Source organism: Acanthochromis polyacanthus, chromosome 20 (assembly GCF_021347895.1).
Source record: "Acanthochromis polyacanthus isolate Apoly-LR-REF ecotype Palm Island chromosome 20, KAUST_Apoly_ChrSc, whole genome shotgun sequence".
In the NCBI taxonomy this organism is placed as follows: Eukaryota; Metazoa; Chordata; class Actinopteri; family Pomacentridae; genus Acanthochromis; species Acanthochromis polyacanthus.
This window is the reverse complement of record NC_067132.1, coordinates 7,746,858-7,768,761: the sequence shown is the minus strand read 5'-3', so window position 1 is coordinate 7,768,761 and position 21,904 is coordinate 7,746,858. Positions and strand designations below refer to the sequence as shown.

At 40.6% G+C, this 21,904-nt stretch overlaps 1 protein-coding gene across 1 annotated transcript in view; it reads right to left on the bottom strand.

Annotated features, from left to right (window-relative positions):
- Positions 1–12,616, bottom strand: part of svila (supervillin a) — a 70,704-nt gene extending 58,088 nt beyond the window's left edge. The window contains 6 exon segments of the mRNA XM_051940797.1: positions 498–1,227; positions 1,312–1,454; positions 1,563–1,626; positions 3,737–3,828; positions 6,464–6,527; positions 12,074–12,616. Of these exon segments, the coding sequence (XP_051796757.1) occupies positions 498–1,227; positions 1,312–1,454; positions 1,563–1,626; positions 3,737–3,828; positions 6,464–6,527; positions 12,074–12,131 (1,151 nt within the window). The 5' untranslated portion in view covers positions 12,132–12,616.
- Between the last annotated feature and the right edge of the window lie 9,288 nt (positions 12,617–21,904).

Sequence of the window (21,904 nt, the reverse complement as noted above, 5' to 3'; positions counted from 1 at the left end):
AAAGACTGTATTGTCATTTATCATGCTGAGGGACATTTATTTTTCAAATGTAGTCAACACACACAAGTTCCATTTAACTTAAGAAGGGGAAACACTGGAGTCCTCAAAGGCTGGGCGATATTTCTGAAACTGACATCTGATGTTGATGCAACACTGAGAAACATTATGAGATTATCAAAATGTGTGAATGAAAAGAGGGGCAGAGACAGAAATGGAGGGAGGGAGACTCGATTAGATGGATACTGCATCACAGTGACTCCATCTCTTACAGGGAATGATACAGCAGTGTTCTGGCTTGAACCCTGTGTATACAGATTTGAGGGGAAGTTGAAGACCCTAGGGCAGAAATTGCCTGCTAATGAGATATCAAATGCAAATACTGGCCATTTCCACAGAAAGTTCTAATCTGTAAACTACGTGAAAATTCAGCAGTACAAGAGAAAAAAATTATTTTAAGGGAAACAAAGGGATGAAAGAAGCATCCCTGCACCACTCACCCCTGTCTGCTGAGGATGTTGTGGGCCTGCTGCTCAATGAATAGGTCACCAGGAGACACCCCATGTTTTGGTGAGGAGATGGACGAGTGTCTGCTCAGCTTGGGTGAGCTGGGTGGCATTCCTGTTACTGAATAGTCCTTAGCAGGCACCCTGGCAGAGGAGGACAATGACGTTACGTCCATGTAGGAAGAAGAGGATGGAGGCTCGTGTGAAGCAGCCCTGCGCTGATTCTCCAGGTTCATCAGCCTCTCTCTTTCTGAGAATGAGTCCACTCTGGTTCGACCAACATCATAGCCAGGGTCGTCGTGGCTGTACGATAGAGCAGAGCGTCCTGCTCTCGGGCTAGTGGCTGAGGTGCTGGTGTAGGCGCTAAGGGTGATGTCCTTGCCTTCCTCCCCCACTGAGCCACCTCTAGCATTCCATTCTGAGCCCTCTGTTTCTTTCTGGCTGCGGGTGTAGCGGGAGGTGTGGTCCAGGTCTGGCTCCTGATCCAAAGAGATCCCATAGCGTTCAGCCAGCTGCCGGCGCCGCTCTGCCTTATAGCGGGCAATGCGTTCAGCTTTGGACTCCAGCTCTGGGGCACCGGTCACAGAACCTGAACTATGGACTGGTTCCATGTGGATGGATGATTGAGGATCAGGCCTGCATCGAGCTCTGGACTGTCGCTCTGGAGCCTTCAGCTGCATTTCTGGGCTTTCAAATCCCTCCATTCCATACCGCTGGACTGTAACTTGAGAGAGAATACGCAAGTGAAAAAAAAAAAGCATTCAAACAGACAGAGAACCAAACTGCCAAGTTACTGAACTTGTCTTACCAGCACAGGGCTCACAGGGGTCAGAGGCTCTGGTGTATCTTGGTGTGTCCTCCTCCAGAAGCCGGTTGGCCACCAAGGTAGGCAGTAGAGATGGATGTACCTCACCCTCTATGCCCTCCAACCGTCGGGCGATACGCTCCTTCCTAGTTGTGGACAAGAAGCAAGTCAAGGTTATGCTCACCTCATCACTATCATAAGTATTAAAAATGCTTGCAGCTTTGATATGGGTAGTTGTGCCGTTATTGTGTTACCTGTTCATTTCCCAGTCACTTGCACTTGTGGTAATACCTTCAAATCGTTTCCTCAATTCAGACACTTAAACAAAAAAACAAACAAAATAGAGATTGGCTCTTTAAAAAAAATGAAGACACAAACATGACAAAGCAAAAACATTCCTTAAGACAATCATGGCCATTTTCTGGCCAAATAAGATCAACATCCTGACACTGAGATTAACAGTATGAAATTGGATCAAACGTATATGACATGATGAATAAATGAGCTTCACCTACTTTTCCGAGTACAATCCATTTTCTACAGGCTCCTTGATACAGCAGGGCTTAATTCAGAATAATTAAACTGATTAGCCTAAATTATATTAGACACTCGAGAAAAACACGGGCAAAAATCCTTGATTATGCAGGCTAAAATCCTTGATTATGTGAATAAATATGCGGGGTTTTTATGCCATTTTATGCGGGGATATTGCGGAAAGTTGCAAAGTATGCAAATAGTTGTGAAATATGCAAAAATATGCGCGATTCACCTGCCGTCTGGCCGCGGAGGGATGTGTCCTCTAATCAGACACTGGGACTGCTGCGGGGTTACTGGACTGACAGCCCGTGCTTTGGGAGGGGGAGAAGCTCACAGCAGCACCTGCTGCTTGTTGAAAACAGTAACTGCAGAATGATCCGAGTTTTCATGTCAGTCTCCAAAACGGCAGAAAAGTCACTAGATTTGTGGCTCGTCGCTTTTGACAAAAAAAGTTGCTAGAACGCTTTGGAAAGTCGCTAGATTTTGCGAGAAAGTCACTAAGTTGGCAACACTGGCGCCGTGCTAAACATCAGCTCGTGCTTCTAGTGTGTGTGTGTGTGTGTGTGAATGTGCGAACTGATAACGTCAGGCCGGGCGTCACATAAAAATTCACTCACAACTCCATTTATATTATTGGTTATAGTTTTCTCATTTTATGCGGAAATTGTGAAATCAAGCGGGACCCGCATATTTCTCTTTTTTTTCGTGGAAATGTGAGATTCTTGCGGGAATTATGCGCTGTTTTGCGGGGATTACGCGGCCTTTTGGGAAATAATTGACCCCCGCATAATCAGCGGCATTATGGTGATTAATGCGGGAATTCATGCGATCGCATAATTCCGTTTTTCTGGAGGGTCTATTATATAAATCGTATGACACAAGATACATACACATTTAATCAACTACTCAAAATTATTAATTGTGTACTGCCAAATCGCTTTGAGCGTACTTCTCAGTTGATGTAGTAATATTACAAAAAAAATGTAAACATTAAGACCAGCTTCTAGGGACCTCATTGACCAAACAACAATGTCAAATTCCCTACAACCTTAATGTTATTTAGTTACAGCTGATTCCAATCAGAGAAAGTCAGAATTGGCACTGGTTAAAAATGAGAAGCCTGCTACTTCCATGTTAGGTACAGCTGTCTCGACCAAAGCTGAATAAATCTGCATTCCACAATGGAACCAGCTGTTGGAACCCAACTCTAATTATCCCATATTACAAAAAAAGTTAAAACTACATTAATCTGAGCACAAACATGTGTAAGGAAACATTTGAATTCAAAAATATGCCTTCTAAATATTACAGCTTTTGCAAGACATGGTGGACCATTGGGATCACTATTCATCTGTAAAGTTGGACAAGATGCAAGAGTCAGTTCATCTCGGCATATTGACAAGGAAATTAAATAATTTAATGACTGACTTTACTTCTGATTTGCTCTGTAGCAGTAAGTCCATTGTATAGTTTCACATCTAAAGACAAGTCTTTCTTACTACCTAAGACACAGCTTGTAAAAAAAAAATAATCAAAAGTGGCCCTCAACAGCTCCACAAGCCATTATATTCACCATCCAGTGGGACTTGACAGACCACAAATTTCTGCAGGACGTTAAATCTTTATTGAACCTATGTTTTGGATCAAATGGAGCCTGTTGAGAAAATAAGACACTACAGAGGTTCATACTGTACAAGTTGTGAGGCCTGTGGTTTGTAGAAGAACTGGTTTTAGACAAATCTTGACATGAATCCACCTGGCAAAAAGGCAGCCGTTGCACAATAAGGGGTTTCTAAAACTCTGGGAATGTTGACATTGTGAGGGTCATTTTCACCAAGCAGAAGTAAAAAAAAAATAAATAAAAATAACCCTTACTTACTTACTAACTTACCTTTTGGGAGACTAGCCAAGAGACTAACATCTATGTCCTTGGTGCTTTTGTCTGGTTCGTCTTTTTCGTCAAAGGAGAATTCTTTCTGGAAGCTGAAGGGTGCAGAAAAAATACCAACTGTTATTGAAATGGGTGAGCTGTGGGAAAGTAGCTGTGTTTGTTGATCAGCAGTGTAAGCAGTAGTAAGGGACTCGCTGAATCAATCTGAATTTGATCACACAGTCATCCAAATTATTAAAAAGACTGCTAGAAGCAGAATAGGTTTGAATGGTGGTCAAGTATCTAGTATCTTTGGCGAATTCTGGATAAGGCTACAAAAACAAGCAATTCATCATCTAAACTACATATTTGCATTTCAGACTGTAAAATTCGCAAAGTTTTCAATCCCCAAATATTTATCTAGAAATAAGGACACATTTTTAACCCCGTGACACCCTCTGCCTCACAGATACACAGCAAAATTCTCTCTTAGAAACATATTGAAGTAATTTATGGATCTAATTCAAAACCACAAAGTTGCAATAGAGCTATAAAAGAACTGGCAGTAGATTACTGATGTGAGGAAAGAGTCGAGGCCTGAGGAAACATGACTTTGTGGTTTTGTCCATTCCAGCAACCACACAGTTATGAACACACTGATATACACAAATATAGTAGATCTTTTTCTATCATAACAGCATTTGTCTTCATGACAAAATATTTCCCAACATGTGAGTCCCACATGCAAAATATTTTCAAATCAAAGCCACACCCACACAGTTTGGAATCAAGCCCTGTGTTACTGAGTCTGACATCCTCAGTGTCGTAAAGGAATCTTTATAGATTAGAGTCCTAATGTGGAGTGCTGGGGGTTTATTTGACACACAGTCAACAACATGATGCTGACCAATCCTGTGAATGTTGCTGCAGAGATGTTTCACACTGCAAAGCAGCAAAGTGAGCTTATCTTTCATTGTCTCACCCGACCTGACTAAGGACAGTTAATCTCCGACAAGGCAATCAGTGCTAATAGGAGTCTGAGTAGCTTTTAAAGGAGGAAATACATTTTTTTCTCTCTCTTACAAAATAAAAGTTGAGTTCATGAACAATAAAGCACTCCACTGCTCAGTTCAATAGAAACGCTGGTATTGGAGCAATAGCGTTCCATGTCTGGTAGGACCACAACCATAGGGCTGTAATGTTAGCTAATGTGTAACTGAATTTACTGAACCAGTTTGCTGAATTATACCACGTTCCCGACGTGTTCTACATTACTTTTATGCATTTATTGTACTGTTATCTGTTGAGTACGATTTGTGGCGACAGTGGCTGCCATCCATGAGGGACAGTTACACAGTCTCACTTAAATGTCCTAAAAGCAACAATTTTTAACACGTCAAATGAATAATAACTTGAGTTGACATTATCTGCATATTTTGTCCCCAAGACTGCCCATATCAATCTTACTATGCTGGTTTATTCTATACAAAGGAAATTATTTGCATGTCAGTTTGTCCTGAAAAAGGGATCCTTCCTCAGTTGATCCTCATGAGCTTTCTTCCTTTTGTTCCTGTTGAGGTATTTAGAGGGTGAGTTTTCCCGTATCTACATCTACGGTCAAACAGAGGGTGTTGCTTACAGTAGAGATCGTAAAACAACTTGAAGCAAATTTGTATTCTGCAATACTGGGCTATTCAAATAAAACTGACTAGAATTGGTCTATCTTTGCAAAATTGTCTCACACTTTCAGCATTGTTCCGAGTAGAAACAAAAATTACCCTCTTTTTACTCTTTTGTCTGCTTCTGAACCTCATTTATATTTCTTTGCTGTTCTGTGCCAAAAAACACTCAGGTATCAATGTAAAAAAGAAAAATGTAGAAGAAGTCCACTTTCTCAGAAGTAATGCAATGCTTATGATATATTCATAGGTCAAATTTGAACCCCAATATGCAGAACTGTTTTATGTGATCAATACTGTTATGCCCCTAGTGACCAATTTCCCTGTCAATTACGCTAGTCTTAAAGCAAGAAAAGTAAGAATGCAGTCAACATTGATTACAATTAAATGAACAAGGTTAAACATTGTACAAATTATATTAAACGTACTTAAGAGTTATTTGAAATAGGAATCATAACCTTCAATAATCAAACATTTTTTAAATGCACTTTGTACCATGAACATGACCACAGCACATTGTCCTACAAAATATGACAACTCATTAATAAATTCTCTACATGTCTGTGCTGAGGTTGGATTTCCATCGCCCTGGTTGGGTGACTAATGTCAGTTTCCTCTAACACAACCTACATACAACTAATGTAGAGTGAAGGTGCATTTTACATCCATCTCTTTTTCTTTTCCAAAGTGAGGATGTTAAAAAATGACTAGGAAAGTGTCTTTGCAAAAACAATAAGATGTCACAGTGAGGTTGATCTTTTACTTTTTGTATATATAATGTCAGAATTTTATCTTAGGAAATGTTTGTGTAAAATTTTGTCACAATGAATGTATAAATTCCTCAGACATGAACGTGAGAAAATAAAAATCTAATCCAGTCGTCCTCAAGTTCAAGCGAATATCTTCTACATTTGAAGAAATTCGCTCCAAGTCTATAAAAGATACCACATTTTGAATATGAAACAGCAGATGGTCAGAAAACCTGAAAACATGATGTCTGCAGCCATGGCGTTTCAAGGCCAAGGGCATGAAACTCTGGATTGTGATTATGTGTTTTTACATATCTTACCTCAGTGCTCTCTTCTGTAGCAATCTGGGATTGCTTATTTTAATGGTGCTCTCACTCCCAAGTCCTGTGGGCAGAAGAAAAGAGCGTAACATTTAGTCATGTCACCCTTCCATTCATTAATTCCAGTTTGAACAGCAGAACCTTTAGTTGTAGCTTCTAGTGAACAGGCATCTTAAGGTGAAGTAGCCAGTTTTTCTGCAGCTCCTTGGCACACAACCACATTAATTAAGTGGACTTCCACTGAGAAAACAAATGATGTGGAAAACAATAACCTGCCTGCCTCACTGAATCACATCAAATAATAAATGATCTTGATGTTAGTTAAAAGGCTTGCACTGCCCAACCACCACAAAACCTCCATCCACAGAAACAGCAGCAGACACACAAATCATCACTGCCTTTACATCCACAGACACTGGCTGTCTCCAGCTTAAGTATCAGTCTGTGTACTATGCCTGAGGTCATAGCTCAGAGCATTTGATGGAGGAGTGGCTGCCTCTGTGTCACTGCCTGAAACTGCTGCTGTTAAGTTTCACCACACGTCAAGGTTGCGTTGCAGTGCAGCTGGGACGGTGCCAGCAGGAGCAAGCACATCGTTTTCGCTGGGTAGCATTTCTATACCTGCCATGAATACAGATGTAGGACAGCATGGAGAGTAACCATACTCTACAGTTCCTCACATCTTACACACTGGTAATGAAGCTATGTGATAAAAGCTAATTAAACACTCAAGAGCTTCACTAATTAAAGCCTTGTATTTATTGGGAAAAAGGCTAAAGTCAGTTAACCAGGGCAAAACATGACAGACACCTGCCTACAGAGAACAGCCTCATTACCAAGAGAAATCTCATTATCAAGCATCATAACTGTGTTGTGAGGAATGTAAATTCTGGGGAACATCGCTGAAAGAATGTCTGCGCCTCCTTCAGTTATTCACTCCAAACCTCAAACCTCCAAGAGGCCAGAGCTTTGCAATTTTGGGACAAGCATGTGGTCCCACTTCCATCCTCTCCAAGTTCACGTCCGGGCAGCATGACACCTTCTCCCCCAACTCCCCTCCTGCTCCACTCAAATCAGTAATTTCTCAATTTCTCCCCAGTGGCTGCCCAACCTTAATTAACGTGCTGCCCCAGATCTTCCAGATCTGTTCATCTTTTTCAACATTGTTTGGGTTGGTGCGTTAAGTCCCTCCTACTTAAGCAAAACATCTCTTGACAACGAACAAGGCTTATTTGGAGAGTCAGTGTGTTGGGATGTGTTTGGGGGTCGGCATACATTGTTTCAGCTGGGTGGAATATGGCTGGTGAAACCACAGCTCGCTCCTTGCAAGCCTTGAATGATAGTCCTGGTTATCCAAGATGTCTGTGTTGTCTTTTAGCAATGATCCAAAGATTAGGTTGACACCATTCTAGCAGATATATATATAAGGATGAAAAAAATAGATCAAGTAAATAAAAGCATTTCGACAAAATTTTGCATTGGAGTAGATTCTTACATCAAGATTTTCACTTTTACTGCAAATATATTTGGGATGCACTGAAAAAATCTGGCTGCACAGTGGCGTAGTGGTTAGCACTTTCGCCTTGCAGCAAGAAGATCCACAGTTTGCATCCCGGGGTGGGCCTGGGATCTTTCTGCATGGAGTTTGCATGTTCTCCCTGTGCATGCGTGGGTTTTCTCCAGGTACTCCGGCTTCCTCTCACAGTCCAAAAATATGCTGAGGTTAATTGATTACTCTAAATTGCCCGTCAGTGGGAATGTGAGTGTGATTGTTTGTCTGTATATGTAGCCCTGTGACAGACTAGCGACCTGTCCAGGGTGTCCCCTGCCTTCGACCGAGTCAGCTGGGATAGACTCCAGCCCCCCTGCGACCTTAGTGAGGATAAAGCGGTGTATAGAGAATGGATGGATGGATGAAAAAATCTGTCAAAATCAATGATTAGATTAGTTTCGAACAACTTTAATTGTCAGTTAGTTGGGGATATCCTTGTGTGTTTTTCACAATTACTTAAAATACTCTGGCATGCAGGCATTACTTACTGGAGTGTAGTGTGGCAGAAGCAATTTACAGAAACACATACATAAGTACTACAAAAGTATCCAATCAGCATCTACTGTCTTTAATGTTAGTTAACACATACTAAGACAACCTCAAGCTAATAGCTAACAGATCCAGTAATTTCTAAGTACCTGTAATTGTGTATTTGATTATCTAAATGTTTTATTATTTATTTCAATAATTAATCGATTATTTGACTATCAGAAGAGTTGTTTATTGTAGCGCTCAAATATATATCTCTTGTAAATACAGCTTGTTTGTAATGGATGTCCAGTAAACACAACAGTCAAAGGGATTACTCTTTATATTGAGGAAGTATTGTTATCACGCAGTTTGCCAGAAAAGATATGAAGATTACTTTGGGATTACTTTGCTGCATTTTCTGTGTTTTTTGGAAAACTTGCCCCAATAAATGATATTTTAGCCAGAGCGCATGCCTCTATCTTCATAATGTAGGTGGTCAGTAAAGTGTTACTGTTACAAACAGTTATGAGGGTTAAAAGTTTAAGATATAGCCTGGGTTAACAAATGCTAGAATTTCCCTTTAAATAAGAGTGTGAAACAAAATCAGATGCCAGGATAATTAGCTGTTAGTGTGAAAATAACAGCATTTTCCCTTGGGGGCAGCTGTCTGATGTTATTGTCGGGTCTCACATATAGAGCTGTCGACAGTCCAGACCTGTACTCTTTTTACACTTCATACAGTCTATATGTCATAACGTGAGCCATCAGGGTCGACCCCCTTCAGGTAACCTTGAAGCGCCTTGTCATTCCAGACACAGGCATAAAAACCTCCACAATGATCACAGATGTCGCAGCGCCTTTGATGCTCACTGTAATCTACAGAAACACGATGGCTGCTATAGCTGCAAGGGAATGTACCAGGAATTCCTCAGCACTGTGCCCCGCGTGTGTTGATGAGCCTGTAAAAGCGGCTTGACACTGATTAAACATGGGGATAAAATCATTTCATGATTCAGTGGAGTGCCATTCAAGTTCTGAAGTGAGGAAACTCTTTCATGTGATGTTATCAAAGGGGTAAAGAACAAAGACTGCAGAAAACTGTCCGACAATGAAGAAGCTACACTAACTTTGTAGATGTTCTGCTCTAATAAACTTAACACTAACCTGAGGCTCAAGCCATGCCTCAAAGGTTTGATATGTGACAAATATATGGGGGATCAAGTGTCAAATCAAATGCCACATGCTTCCTCCATGTCTTAACACAGAAAACCACCCAGTATGGAAACCGAAGAGATATCAGGGGTGAACATATGTCCCAATTGAGATACAGGATTAACTTCGATTCCTGGGATTACAGAGAACCCAAAAGGAAGCGCGTCACTAACTGTGTGCATTACATCACACTGCGTTGCATGTGTAAGTCTTCACATCCCCCACCAACTTAACAGCTGCCCACCTACTCTGCCTGCAGGGAGACCCGAGTTGCAACTAAAGTCTTGTCCCTGACAGAGGCTTAGGAAGCAAGGCATTTCAAAGAAACAGATGGAAAATCCGTAATTAGGTGAAACCATGCTTACAAACAGTAGACTTAACAAAAGGATGTAGCAATAAGCCAATTATGTCTAAAACAGTAACAACGATTATACAAGGTCAGTCACAAAGTCAATTCTGGGCAGGAAAAAGATGGCAAGAGAAACTTCAACACACCTATGACCTCAATCTTTCAAACTAGCTTTAATACACAACCATCTTGTCCAAAACCTGTCTCTGTGCTTGCATAAAACCTGGAATTGTGGGCCACCTGTTGCAGATTCCCAGCCAGTTGAGCATACAGAAACCAGACCTCAACACTCAGCTTCCACTCAAAAATATTACAGAGAACAGTGAGACACAGACATGGACCAGTGGTCAGTGAATGGTGCATAATCATTCATCAAATACAAAGGCTGTGCACAGTAGGGTGGATGACACAAAATGTAAATTGTTACATCGACCATGGTGGTGATAGATGTAATGGCAAGAATTTTTAATAACATGAGTTTATAATTTTTCATTCTCATGCCGGCTCACTTCTGAAATGTTTGTTCTGATTAATTACAGCAGGAGTTTTTTTTGTTTTTTTTTTCCCCAGACTAAAGTCATGCCAGCATTTGGAACATGAATGACTGAACCTCATCTGCCACTCAATGACTTACAAATTAAAAGAATTCAGGATTAATGAGGACATAAAAAACCTTGATTGCTGCTGTTATTTATAGATCGGTATGTATCAATATATTACAATTCAAGGTCAGTGGCTGGACAGAGCCATTAGTTGTTTTGTTTTTTTATTTAAAATGAGCTAAGTGGGGATTGACCCTGCTTGCCATATGAAGGGCCAAAAGTGTGGGAAAACCACAGCAGACATGCCCAAATGTCTGCCATTTGCTGGTTAGATACCGAATTCTTGTCATTTGCTCACAGTAGGCAAAGGTTAATATTAATATTACTTTCAAAGAGAATGTAACTTATTAGGCCCAGTTACACCCAAAATAATGGCGAGCAAAAATATTTTCACATATTCCAGCAAATGTGTTTTAAGAAGCTTGATATTGATGGAATAGCATAGAAGCAGGCTTAAATTCATGGCAACAATCGGGAAGATGCTAGAGCTTGTTCTATTTTGTAATTGTCAGTTTTCAAGTTGCAATTGAAGCCTTTCTTAAAAGACATATGCCTTAGTGTCAAACAAGGATAGCTTTTAAAGTTCTTTTGCTTGGTAGCCAACAGGATAAAATCAAAGCTGAATCAACAGAACTGTCAACAAGCAATTCCTATTTGGTCAAGCATGATTTTCTTCTCCTACAAAAAAAAGAAAAGAAAAAAAGGAATTTCATATATCATGGACTTGCAGGTAATTAGCCATGATAACTTTCTCAGTTTTGATGAGTTTTCGCACTCAGATTAGCACTGTCATCACAGCATGCAAATGGTCTTCTTCAGTGGACAATCATGGCACTTAAACTGACTTGTATTGATTTCACTGAAAATGTAGCAGCTTTAAATGCTGGTGTGTCTTGGCATTAAAACTTTGAGTTGACTATCTGGCATAACTTATAGCTCATTGATGTTTAGTTATTGAACTCACCAATTTATCTACTGACAAATGAGATGGCAACAAATTAAGGTAAGAGTTTCTTAGTGTTAATAAATCAGTTAATTTGCTATATTTCTAGCCCAAGAGCACAGTCTTGCAAGCACATGTAAAGCTGAAGAATACGTCCATAAAACCACATTCCCAAATTTGAGCCCAAGCAACTGCGGAGTGTAGAAATAGCTTCCTCCTAAAACAGCCCCCTGCATTGTTAAGAGTCCCTTATCTCTGCTACGTAGTGTCCTTGGAGGCTACAGCTGCAGTGCAAGGACAGCTGGCTGGAAAGCAGGACAGTGAGTAAAGAGAAAGGGAGCCTGCAGTTTGTCGCCTGCCACCTTCCAAGAGCTCAGATTCCCAACACCCACAATCAGTGTAACCTGTCCCCAAGCTCTCAGCCAGAGGTTCAAATATGAGCTCTGCCCCAAGCTGCAGAGCCTCAAGTCACTGCTCTTACCTTGGCTGCAAAACTTGACGTGACTCAGGTAATTCGAAATCCACGGGTTCCGGTACATTTTGGCAACAAAGTCAGGCGAGAAGTTAAGATAGAAAAGAATTGAAAGAGATGGAAATACGAGGTAGAATGCAGCTGCCCAAGAGGTGATGCAGCTACAAAAGCACTTTGTCAGTGCTCCGGGACAGACAGAGAGGGAGAGAGAAGGGAGTCAGGTAGTGTTAGAGAGAAGCAGAGGAGGGAAGGAGGGAGGGGAGAGAGTAGAGAGACGTCCCAGCCGCAGTGCCCGCACAAGCAGAGGTGGTCCTGGTAGGAAAACAGGGGAGTGGTGAAGCTTTGGCTGCTGCTCTGATTCTCCTCAGATCCAGTCCTCTGCTCTGGCTCCTCTCGCTAACCACTAAGGGCTAACCAGTGCCCACTACAACAACAACCTGCAGGGCTAAAAGCTGCTCAGCACGAGCTAAGCTCATTAGCCAAAGCAAGAAAATTAGGGCCTGTCCCTACTGTGGACTGGAGCAAAGTGTCCTCTCCTACTCCAGCTTCAGAATGAGCCTCACAGGAAGAGAGAAGAGCCAAAAAAAAAAAAACTGTGTGAGAGAGAGACAGTTAGGAGTGTCCCACGAGAGCACTGCTTTCTCTTCGCTCACACACATAAGTAGGATGCCAACGAAACCGGTGCAGTGTCAGAAAAGGAAGGGGAGAGAAAGCGTGCAGGGTTTGGAGGACAGTAGTGGAAATAAAAAGAGCAAGAAAAGAAGAGGAGAGAGACAAAATGACTCATTTTGACTCTCAGTCGGATGAGAAATTCCAGTCATCTCTCAGCAGGGACAAAATAAAAGAAACAGCATGCAGATGGGAAGAGCTGGTGGAAAGGGCAGGAGAAAGTAAGAAAGAAATAGTGAAACAAAGTCCGAACAAGAAAACCAGAGGGAGCGTGCAAACAGTAATGACGGAAGCAGAATGTGAGCAGCGCTATGTGTACTGGTGAGTAATGGTGTCATTATGCTAATAGTTTGGTTCTTCCTAGAACAGCTCAAAAGGAACAAGGGGAAGAAAAGTAGGCTGATTTATTGACACCCTCACAATTCTCCTTTAAAGACACTCATGAAATGTATTTGTGTGTCCCAAAGCACAAATAAACCAATATTCTTCACGTGTCATGGCCTGCGTAAACCCATTTCCGAGTATGTGTATCTACAAGTGAATGCCAAAAACAAGACACATGCACCTGAACACACGCATTACCTATACATCAATGTGACAATGGTATGCTTATCATTGTACTGAGAGGGTAATGCAGTGAGGCTGGCGCAAAGCCCAACACTGTCTTTCAGATGCTGTTGGGAAAACAATAAGCTGTATCTTATCTTTCTTCAACAAGCGGAGCAAAAGCTGTCACCGCCAACCAGGCATCAACACAAAGCAGACCTAGAGGATGGACGCAACCGTAAATGTCAGTTTCTCAATTCAGTGGCTTCAGAGTGGCATGACGTACTGAAAAAAGACTGCTGCTTTTTTCAGAATACAAAGATCTCAGTGGGGCTCTTTAAACTTCTTGTAAATGGAACCCAGGTTGTTGGAATAGTTTCAAAAGCAGTAACATAGATCACATTAACTGCATCATAGCATTTGCCAAATCTCATAAATCTGTCCATCCTTGCTGTCAAGGGCTGCACAGGTGTGTCAAGATGCAGCCCGACTGACTGACTGACTGGGGTGTGTTAACTTTAGAAGTGGCATGTTTGGATCCTTCACCTAGATGAGCTCATCTGGCTCAGCATATGCACACATACATCACAAACCTGCCAATTCACACTGGGGCTCAGTGGATGGGAAGAGCGATACCTGCACGCAATAACTAAACAGTGTTATTTTCAGCACCAGCCTTAACAGTTTCACAGCCTGTAATTTATCAAACTACTGCCAGACTGAATGCAGATGATTCATGAAGTGTAATAATAAAATAAAAAAGCATCTATGGATAACTATTGTCAGTTGGTGACAAAGTGGAGTAGTTTAAATTTGTGTCTGCACATAAGTGGATTTTTACCTGATGAAGGAAGTGAGCTAGAGAGGCAATTGAAGTCGTCAACTTTAATTGGCCTGTCATCCGTTTTCAGTGTTTACGCATCAACGGACATTTCAGTTAGACTCATAACTTGCACTATTAAAAATTTAAAATGATCAGCAAGCCCTACAAGAGACAATTTTGGTGTTTTTTTTATAATTAAGAGATACTGAGGCAGGAGATATTCATGCTACATCTGAAAAACTATACTCGATTTATCCTGTGAAGGGTCTCAAAGGGCTGAACCTTTTCCCAGCTGATTTTGGGCAAAATGTGGGGGACACTCCGGACAGGTTCAAAGGGCTGGAAGGACATATTCCTCTGATAAACCACTAAAAATCAGTGTTGAAAATTAACTATTTTAACCCATTTTTAATGTGACACCACCACAGTAAAGATTTTGTTAGGTACATGTATAAAACAACTTAATTTGGCGAAAGACCATGATGTGGGTTAAAATAAATACTTTGTAAAGGTTAGAGAATGTTTGTTGTCATAGTTACATTTAAAGTGATCTTGAGATTAAGATTATGGTTCATGAAATGTGTCTTAGTGTGCAAAACTAAATGAACTGCAGCCATTCATAGTTGACGTTCCAATGTACTGTAACATACTGAGGTGCATATATTACAATATGCAGTTAAGTTAATGTCATGGTTAAAAGAAGGTTGTTGCTAGAGGTACGGACCCGTACCCGTAGCCTGTGGACTACGGATACGGCACTTGCCATTTGCCAATCAGATACGCGAGATCTGGTCACGTGACTCCCGATAGACGCTAGCAGTACGGACCCGTAGCATCGGTACTACAGGTACGGACCCTAAACCTAACCCTAACACTAACCCTAACCTTAACCTTTGCTTACCTTTCAACAGTTTGCAGTGGTTAGCAGCTTCTTGACTCGTGAGACTCGCGTACGGGTCCATATCTGTGTGGCAAATGGAAAGTGCCGTATCCGTAGCCCACAGACTACGGGTACGGGTCCGTATCTGTAGACACTACCTTAAAAGAAAGAATGCTCACTAAGGAAAACAAACCACTGTCTTAATTTTTGAAATCCAGTGTTGTGCCGACACGTCCATCCACCCTCCCTTTACTCCTGCTATAATTTCATCAGCCACTAGACGGTGATGTTACTTGAACATATCATTTTAGAGCCATTTACTGACACATAATGTCTCACACAACAGCTACAAGGTGGTTCAACCCAAAAAAGTAACACCCGTTTGCAATAAGGTTATTTCTATGTGAAGGACACATTGACCAGGATACAGGTTTAAAACTTTCACATTTGAACTATCCCTAAGTTACAATTCATCTGTTCACTGGCTTACTTGTGTACTGACACTTCTGTTTAGTTGTCAGTTTAACAAATTATTGAGTTTATAAACTGACAAGTCATTGGCCTACAGGGCTTTAATGTGAATTTAATACTTTGTGAGAACATTTCACATTTTAGGAGATTTAATTATTTTGCTGCATGGTCACCACCAGGTCGTGGAAATGTGCTACCAGAGGACCAAGAATTTCTAGGAAGAGCTGAGGAGGAAGAGGGAAAATGAAATCTTCACAAAGATGATCAAATGGGAGGTTTCCCTGAAGACACGGCGAGGAAAAGGGAATATCAGATGTGCTCGAGGAGCTAAAGCCACTGCGGGGAATCAGAAAAAAAATACACAAAAAAGTGCAATTTCAAAATCACATTTTTTTCCCCCATAAATCACATAGGTGGGTTTGTGCGTTAGTTTATCGACTTTCCTCTCGGACATTTAGCTGTGCATGGAGAGGTTTGCTTTTTCCTCTAACCTGCATCCAAAACATTTCTAGAAAAATTGAAAAATTGAGCTTTACGTTGACTTTTTTGGTAGTGTTCAAGTTAAGGAGGTTTTCTTCGTGTCCGGAATGTAGAGCAGTTGCGAAAAAAATTGGGACAACTTAGGCAAGTACTCATTTTCTTCCAAAATCTTAAAGGATGTAATGGTAACTGCAAAAAAGCATACAATTTTTAAGATGTGAGATTTTGACAGTATGTAGTTCATTTTAACTATTTATTAAAGTTAAAGATGGAGGTGTAGCAGGCAAGCTTGAGCATGGTTTAGTTTAGAGGGTTCAGATGTTGGACCAAAATACATAATATGTTATTGGAGCTGTACTGGGATTCATGTCATTACTTGCACTCCTCCATAAGTTACTCAATCAGGTTTTTCATGATGTGCCTGGAGGCAGCTACCGGTTTGTGTTTCTATTTAGGAGAAAACAGAGTTGATATCAGCTTTTCAGTGTCTATTCTAATCAGATACATTCAGATTTATAAGTATTTGGACAGTGACACAATTTTTATAATTTTGTCTCTGCCCACTACCACAATGAATTTGTGATGAAGTAATCAAGATGAGATTGAGGTGTACACTTTCAGCAATAACTCAAGGTTGTAATAAAATATTTGCATTACCTGTTAAGAAATTACAGACCTCTTGTAAACACGTCTTCCTTTTCACTGGTTCAAAAGCACATGAACACTTGACAAATAAGCAGTTTTGTGTCCAGAAGTGAACTATTTTCATGACAAAAAATTCTGGCCAATTCTGGAACAAGAGTTGTTGGACAGATGAAACCAAGATGAACATGTACCAGCATGATGGAAACAAACGAGTATGGAGAAGCAAAGAATGTCTCATGATTGAAAATATATCACATTATCTGTCAAATTTGGTGGAGGTAGTGTTATGGAAAGGGCATGCATGGCTGTTACTGGAACTGGGTCACTGGGTATTTATTGAGGATATGGTGCTTATAGAAACAGCAGGGTAAATTGTACGTGTATACAGCTGCACCTTCTGCTAAGAATCAAGCAAATGCTAAAACACTAACTGGACTAGACTCCATAGCACAGATGGACAATAACCCAAAACACATCTTGAAGGTAACCCAAGGGCTTTTAAAGGTATAACATAAACAAAAAAAATCAAATTGCTATAAATGGTCAAGACAGTCACCTGAACTCAATCCTGCTGAGCATGCTTTCTCACTGAAGACAAAGCTATGGGCATAAAAAAACACACACACACACACACACACAAATCAGCAAAGCACCAACTCAAGGAAGCTACAGTAAAAGCCTGGCAAAGCATCTTAGGGAGGAAACTGAGCATTGGGTGAAGTTGATGGGTTTCAGACTGAACGTAAAGGATTTGCATACACATATTAAAGTAGTCGTTACATTTAGAACTGTGTAGATGTAGTACAATTTTATTCTACATCTATAACTTCAAATATTTTTGAGTTTGTGAAAAATGGAGTGACAATGCAGTTTAACCATTACTGCAATTCTTTTTGGCAAACCATTTAAAGCTGAAAAATCTACACTATCATCACAACTTGACTGCTTTATTTCAGATCTATCGTGTTGAGTGTACATAGGCAAAATTAACAAAATGGTGTCACTGTACAAATAGGGATGTAACTGTATTTTAAGCAGTCTATAGGCATGGTAACTATATAAACTATAATTCTTTACTTCTATTAGGAACCTTTAACGGCGTGAAATACAATCACTGATGATTTTAATCAAAGCCAAACTAAAACAAGCATTACCTGTCAAAATCCACCATCTGGCTGTCTGACTTGTATGTAATGTTTGTTTCTTTGACTCATCTTCTTCAAGGATGACATCAGTCCTACAAAACCACCCGGCAGTTTCTACCCTCTTATTAGCAATGATGAATCTTTACTGCCAAGGATGGGCAAGAACTTACAGGTATCAGTGATGCAACACTGCTCTTGTTCTCTTAATCTCTGTGGTGGTGGGCCAGACTTTCTTAGGAAATAATGCAGGACCCTCAGAAAAGAAGAATGCTTATAAATAAGCATGTACAGAAGCAAAAAATCTAAAATTAACCTCAAAGAAATGGCATTCACTGAATGTAAAGACGAATATCCATCCATCCATTCTCTATACACCGCTTTATCCTCACTAGGGTCGCGGGGGGTGCTGGAGCCTATCCCAGCTGACTCGGTCGAAGGCAGGGGACACCCTGGACAGGTCGCTAGTCTGTCACAGAGCTACATATACAGACGATAAAACCCTTACATTCACACCTACGGGCATTTTAGAGTTATCAATTAACCTCAGCATATTTTTGGACTGTGGGAGGAAGCCGGAGTACCCAGAGAAAACCCACGCATGCACAGGGAGAACATGCAAACTCCATACAGAAAGATCCCAGGCTCAGGCCGGGACTCGAACCAGGGATCTTCTTGCTGCAAGGCGAAAGTGCTAACCACTACTATACTGTGCAGCCCCGATTTGAAGAATATTACAGTACCAATTTTTTTTATTAAAGAAGACAACTGACGACGATTTTTGTTGATGTTTAAAACTTTTAAACATAAAAGTATTCAGTGTTGGTCCAGGCTTTTGTTTTACTCGGCCTCTGAAATAAAATGGAGACCATGTGATATAAAAACTCAACACTGACATGAGAGAAATCTGTAACAAATGCAGGAGTTCTGACATTCTAAAACTAGAAAATGCTTACAGATGCAAACCATGTAAAATGTTTGTTAAAATGTCTTAAAATGTTAATCGCTTGCAGCGAAGACTCGGTTGAAGTTGTCAATTGAGTGTAAGCTGAAGGGTCAGTTTTTGGGTACCCAGTGAAAGGAAGTTTGAACCCTGTAGTCAGTTGAGCTGTCAGTTTGCTTGAAAGTGCTGGAGTTACCTAAATCAAATCTGAGGAGTAAGAGCTGAAAGCAACTGAACAGTCAGCTGAAGGATTGATGTGTGTAATTGCTATGTCTGCTGATACCATAAAAACTAATGAAATGTCACTTGATGTGTAATTACTGAAAGCATTTGAAGATGACTTTGTGAAAGCATTTTAATTTCACTGTTCAGCCACGTAGACACCTGAACTGTTCGTTTTTGTGCAAGCATTTACAGTAACTGCACTAACATTTAGAGAGTAAAAGCAAATAAACTGTCAATGCTGTGAACCATTGATAAAAAACCTGATTAAATTTCAAGTTGAATTCAAATGCCGCAGATATTGTGTGTGCTTCAAACAGTGCAAGTCTCATTTGGTCTGTGTTATCAGTGTAGAACTTTAGCTTCAACATGCTGCCAGTGAGAGTAACTACACAAACATTGATAAAATGTGTCTATAAAGTATGTCTCGCAGTTGATTGCTTTCTTTTTGAGACTGTAATTTTTGCTCAGAACTCTTAATTTCTTTTTAACTTTGAGTATCAGAAACTTTTCTTGGATGCTTCCGAGGCTTATCCGCCAAAGACGCCATCATTCTTCTGGTTGCTCAGCTCTTCATCTCCAACCAGTCATTGCTGGCTGATGTGAGATGCATCAGTGTCACTAATGTCACCACATAAACAGTCTCTAGCTTATAATGTTGATTATAAAACCAATATTAGTACTGGGCAGATAAGATAGCATGTCAAACACTATGAGACAGACACTTCAGATTCCTGAAATGTAGCAGCGGCAAGTGTTAGGCAGCCTGTGTTTAATATCACAATAACAGAGCCACACCTCCCCACTAATCAGCCTCCCAGATGTTCAGCCAGCTAAACATTCAAGGTAGATGCTATTTCAGCCTGGACAAGCTCACATGTGCAGCCAGTCACTGGGTCATTATAAGATAAATATACAGTCCAGTTGGCACTTAGAATGACCTCTAGCGCTCAGAGGCATACCGACAGGTCTGGTTAGTGGTAAGTGGTTGTATTTTTATAGTGCTTTTATCCAAAGCGCTTTACATGATGCGTCACTTTCACCCATTCACACACACATTCACACACTGATCGCGGAAGCTGCCATGCAAGGCGCTAACCACGACCCACCAGGAGCAATTAGGGGTTCGGTGTCTTGCTCAGGGACACCTCGACGGGCCGAAGATCGAACTGGCAACCTTCCAGTTACAAGACGGCCACTCTGGCCACTCTACCCACTGATCCATGCCACCCACATTGGAGGGAAGTGCTTAATGGCTGCATCACCTTCACGGTTGGAAAATTCTTCAGACGTGAGAGGCCATGGAGAAACAGGAAGAGAAATGAGCATTTCCAAGACTTGTCTCATGCTCTGGGCTCTGTCACAGCTCCCTAAGAAATAAAGTCCAGATTTATAGCATCACCTAGGAAAGATATCCGTTTTGTCTGGTGAGAGCGCAGTGCTGAGTTCCACTGAACACGGCCATGTTGTCTCTGCAGACACATAACAGAGCTCGAACCACTGCAGCAAGGCCATAATTTCATACAGGGGGCTGGAGAATAAAAGGTAAAGATATTCATATGCACACATAAAGGGAATTAGAGGAAGGGAGGGTGAGGTTAAAACTCTATTTGCAATGTTGTTTGATGTTTTTTACTAGGCATGATGGGATTTCACTATGAAGCAAACAGATTCTTCTATTTGCCCTTCAACTTTCAAAGAGTGTGTTAAGCATGAATTTACTCTTCAAACAGCTCTGTGGATCTCAATATGGAGCTGACACTCAGGTTTGGCTTGGGATTTGTTAAATATGTACACTGAACTTGAATCCTGTTAAATCAATTGGAGTTGAAGTATATGTAATAAAAATTAAAAAAAAAAAAATTTAAGCTTGAAGACACAAAACTCAAAGACTGATAAAGCTTTTATGTCTAACTTGTTGATGATAGACAGTTTATGAGCCAGGGAGGGAGCAAACTTAAAGCTTGTTCTATGAACTGAATTTTGAATTTTCAGTTTGCGTTTTCATAGTAGTTTGTACTTAATGCATTTAAGTGAAACTGTCAAATATCCTATCAAATGATTTTCCTATTACTATTAATTAGGTGTCTAATGCTGGTACACATTGCTGCTGTTTTATTATCCCGTACTAAAAACCTTTTTCAAACCTGATTAAATTTCATCTGAGTGTAGTAATATAGTGTTAGTGTAGTAATTCGGTATAGTTTAGTATTTATCCATTTTTCATTCCTCATTCTTGTATACATTGTATGTATTATTGTTATTATAATTATTATCGTTACTGTACATATGTTAGTGCTGCTTTGAACGATTTTTGCTGCTGTAACAATGGAAATTTTCCCTGATGTGGGGAGTAACAAAGGATTATCTTATCTTATCTTCAACCCTGTTCTCAACAGGTGGCCTCTTTGATATTTGCCCAGACAATGTGCACTCCTACAAACTGTAAGTGTTAACAGAGTTAGCTGTTGAGCTTAAATATCATCATGCATCCGCACCTTAATTGGCACCCTGAGCTCTTCAGGGCCTCTGAAGTCAGCCATAAACTTCAAACTTCAAGAGACATTCCAGGACGGAACTTCAAACCTCGTTATCGACTTCCTTTCATAATTGCCTCAAGTCCTTGAAATTTTAATCCCCCTACAAATAGATACGCCACGACAACGATGACCTTCTCTGGAAATTGTAGTGTATTAACACCCACAAAACACAAACCCCTCAGTCTAGCCTTCCCAAAATAAAACACATAAGAGGTCTTAAGTAGATTTCACTGACAACAAGTGAAGAGGTCCAGTGATGTGGATCTTGAGGCTTATCACAGAGTTTATACACTGCCCGGTAGGGGTGTAACAGTACACGTATTCATACCCAACCGTCCAGTACAGGCCCATTCGGTTCGGTACAGAGGTGTACCACTGTACGAAAATTTTAAGACTATTTAGAATGGCCAATGTACAGAATTGTTTTAATTGCGAAACCTAAAACTTCATAGTGCCCACAGTTGCGGTGGACCTCCTCT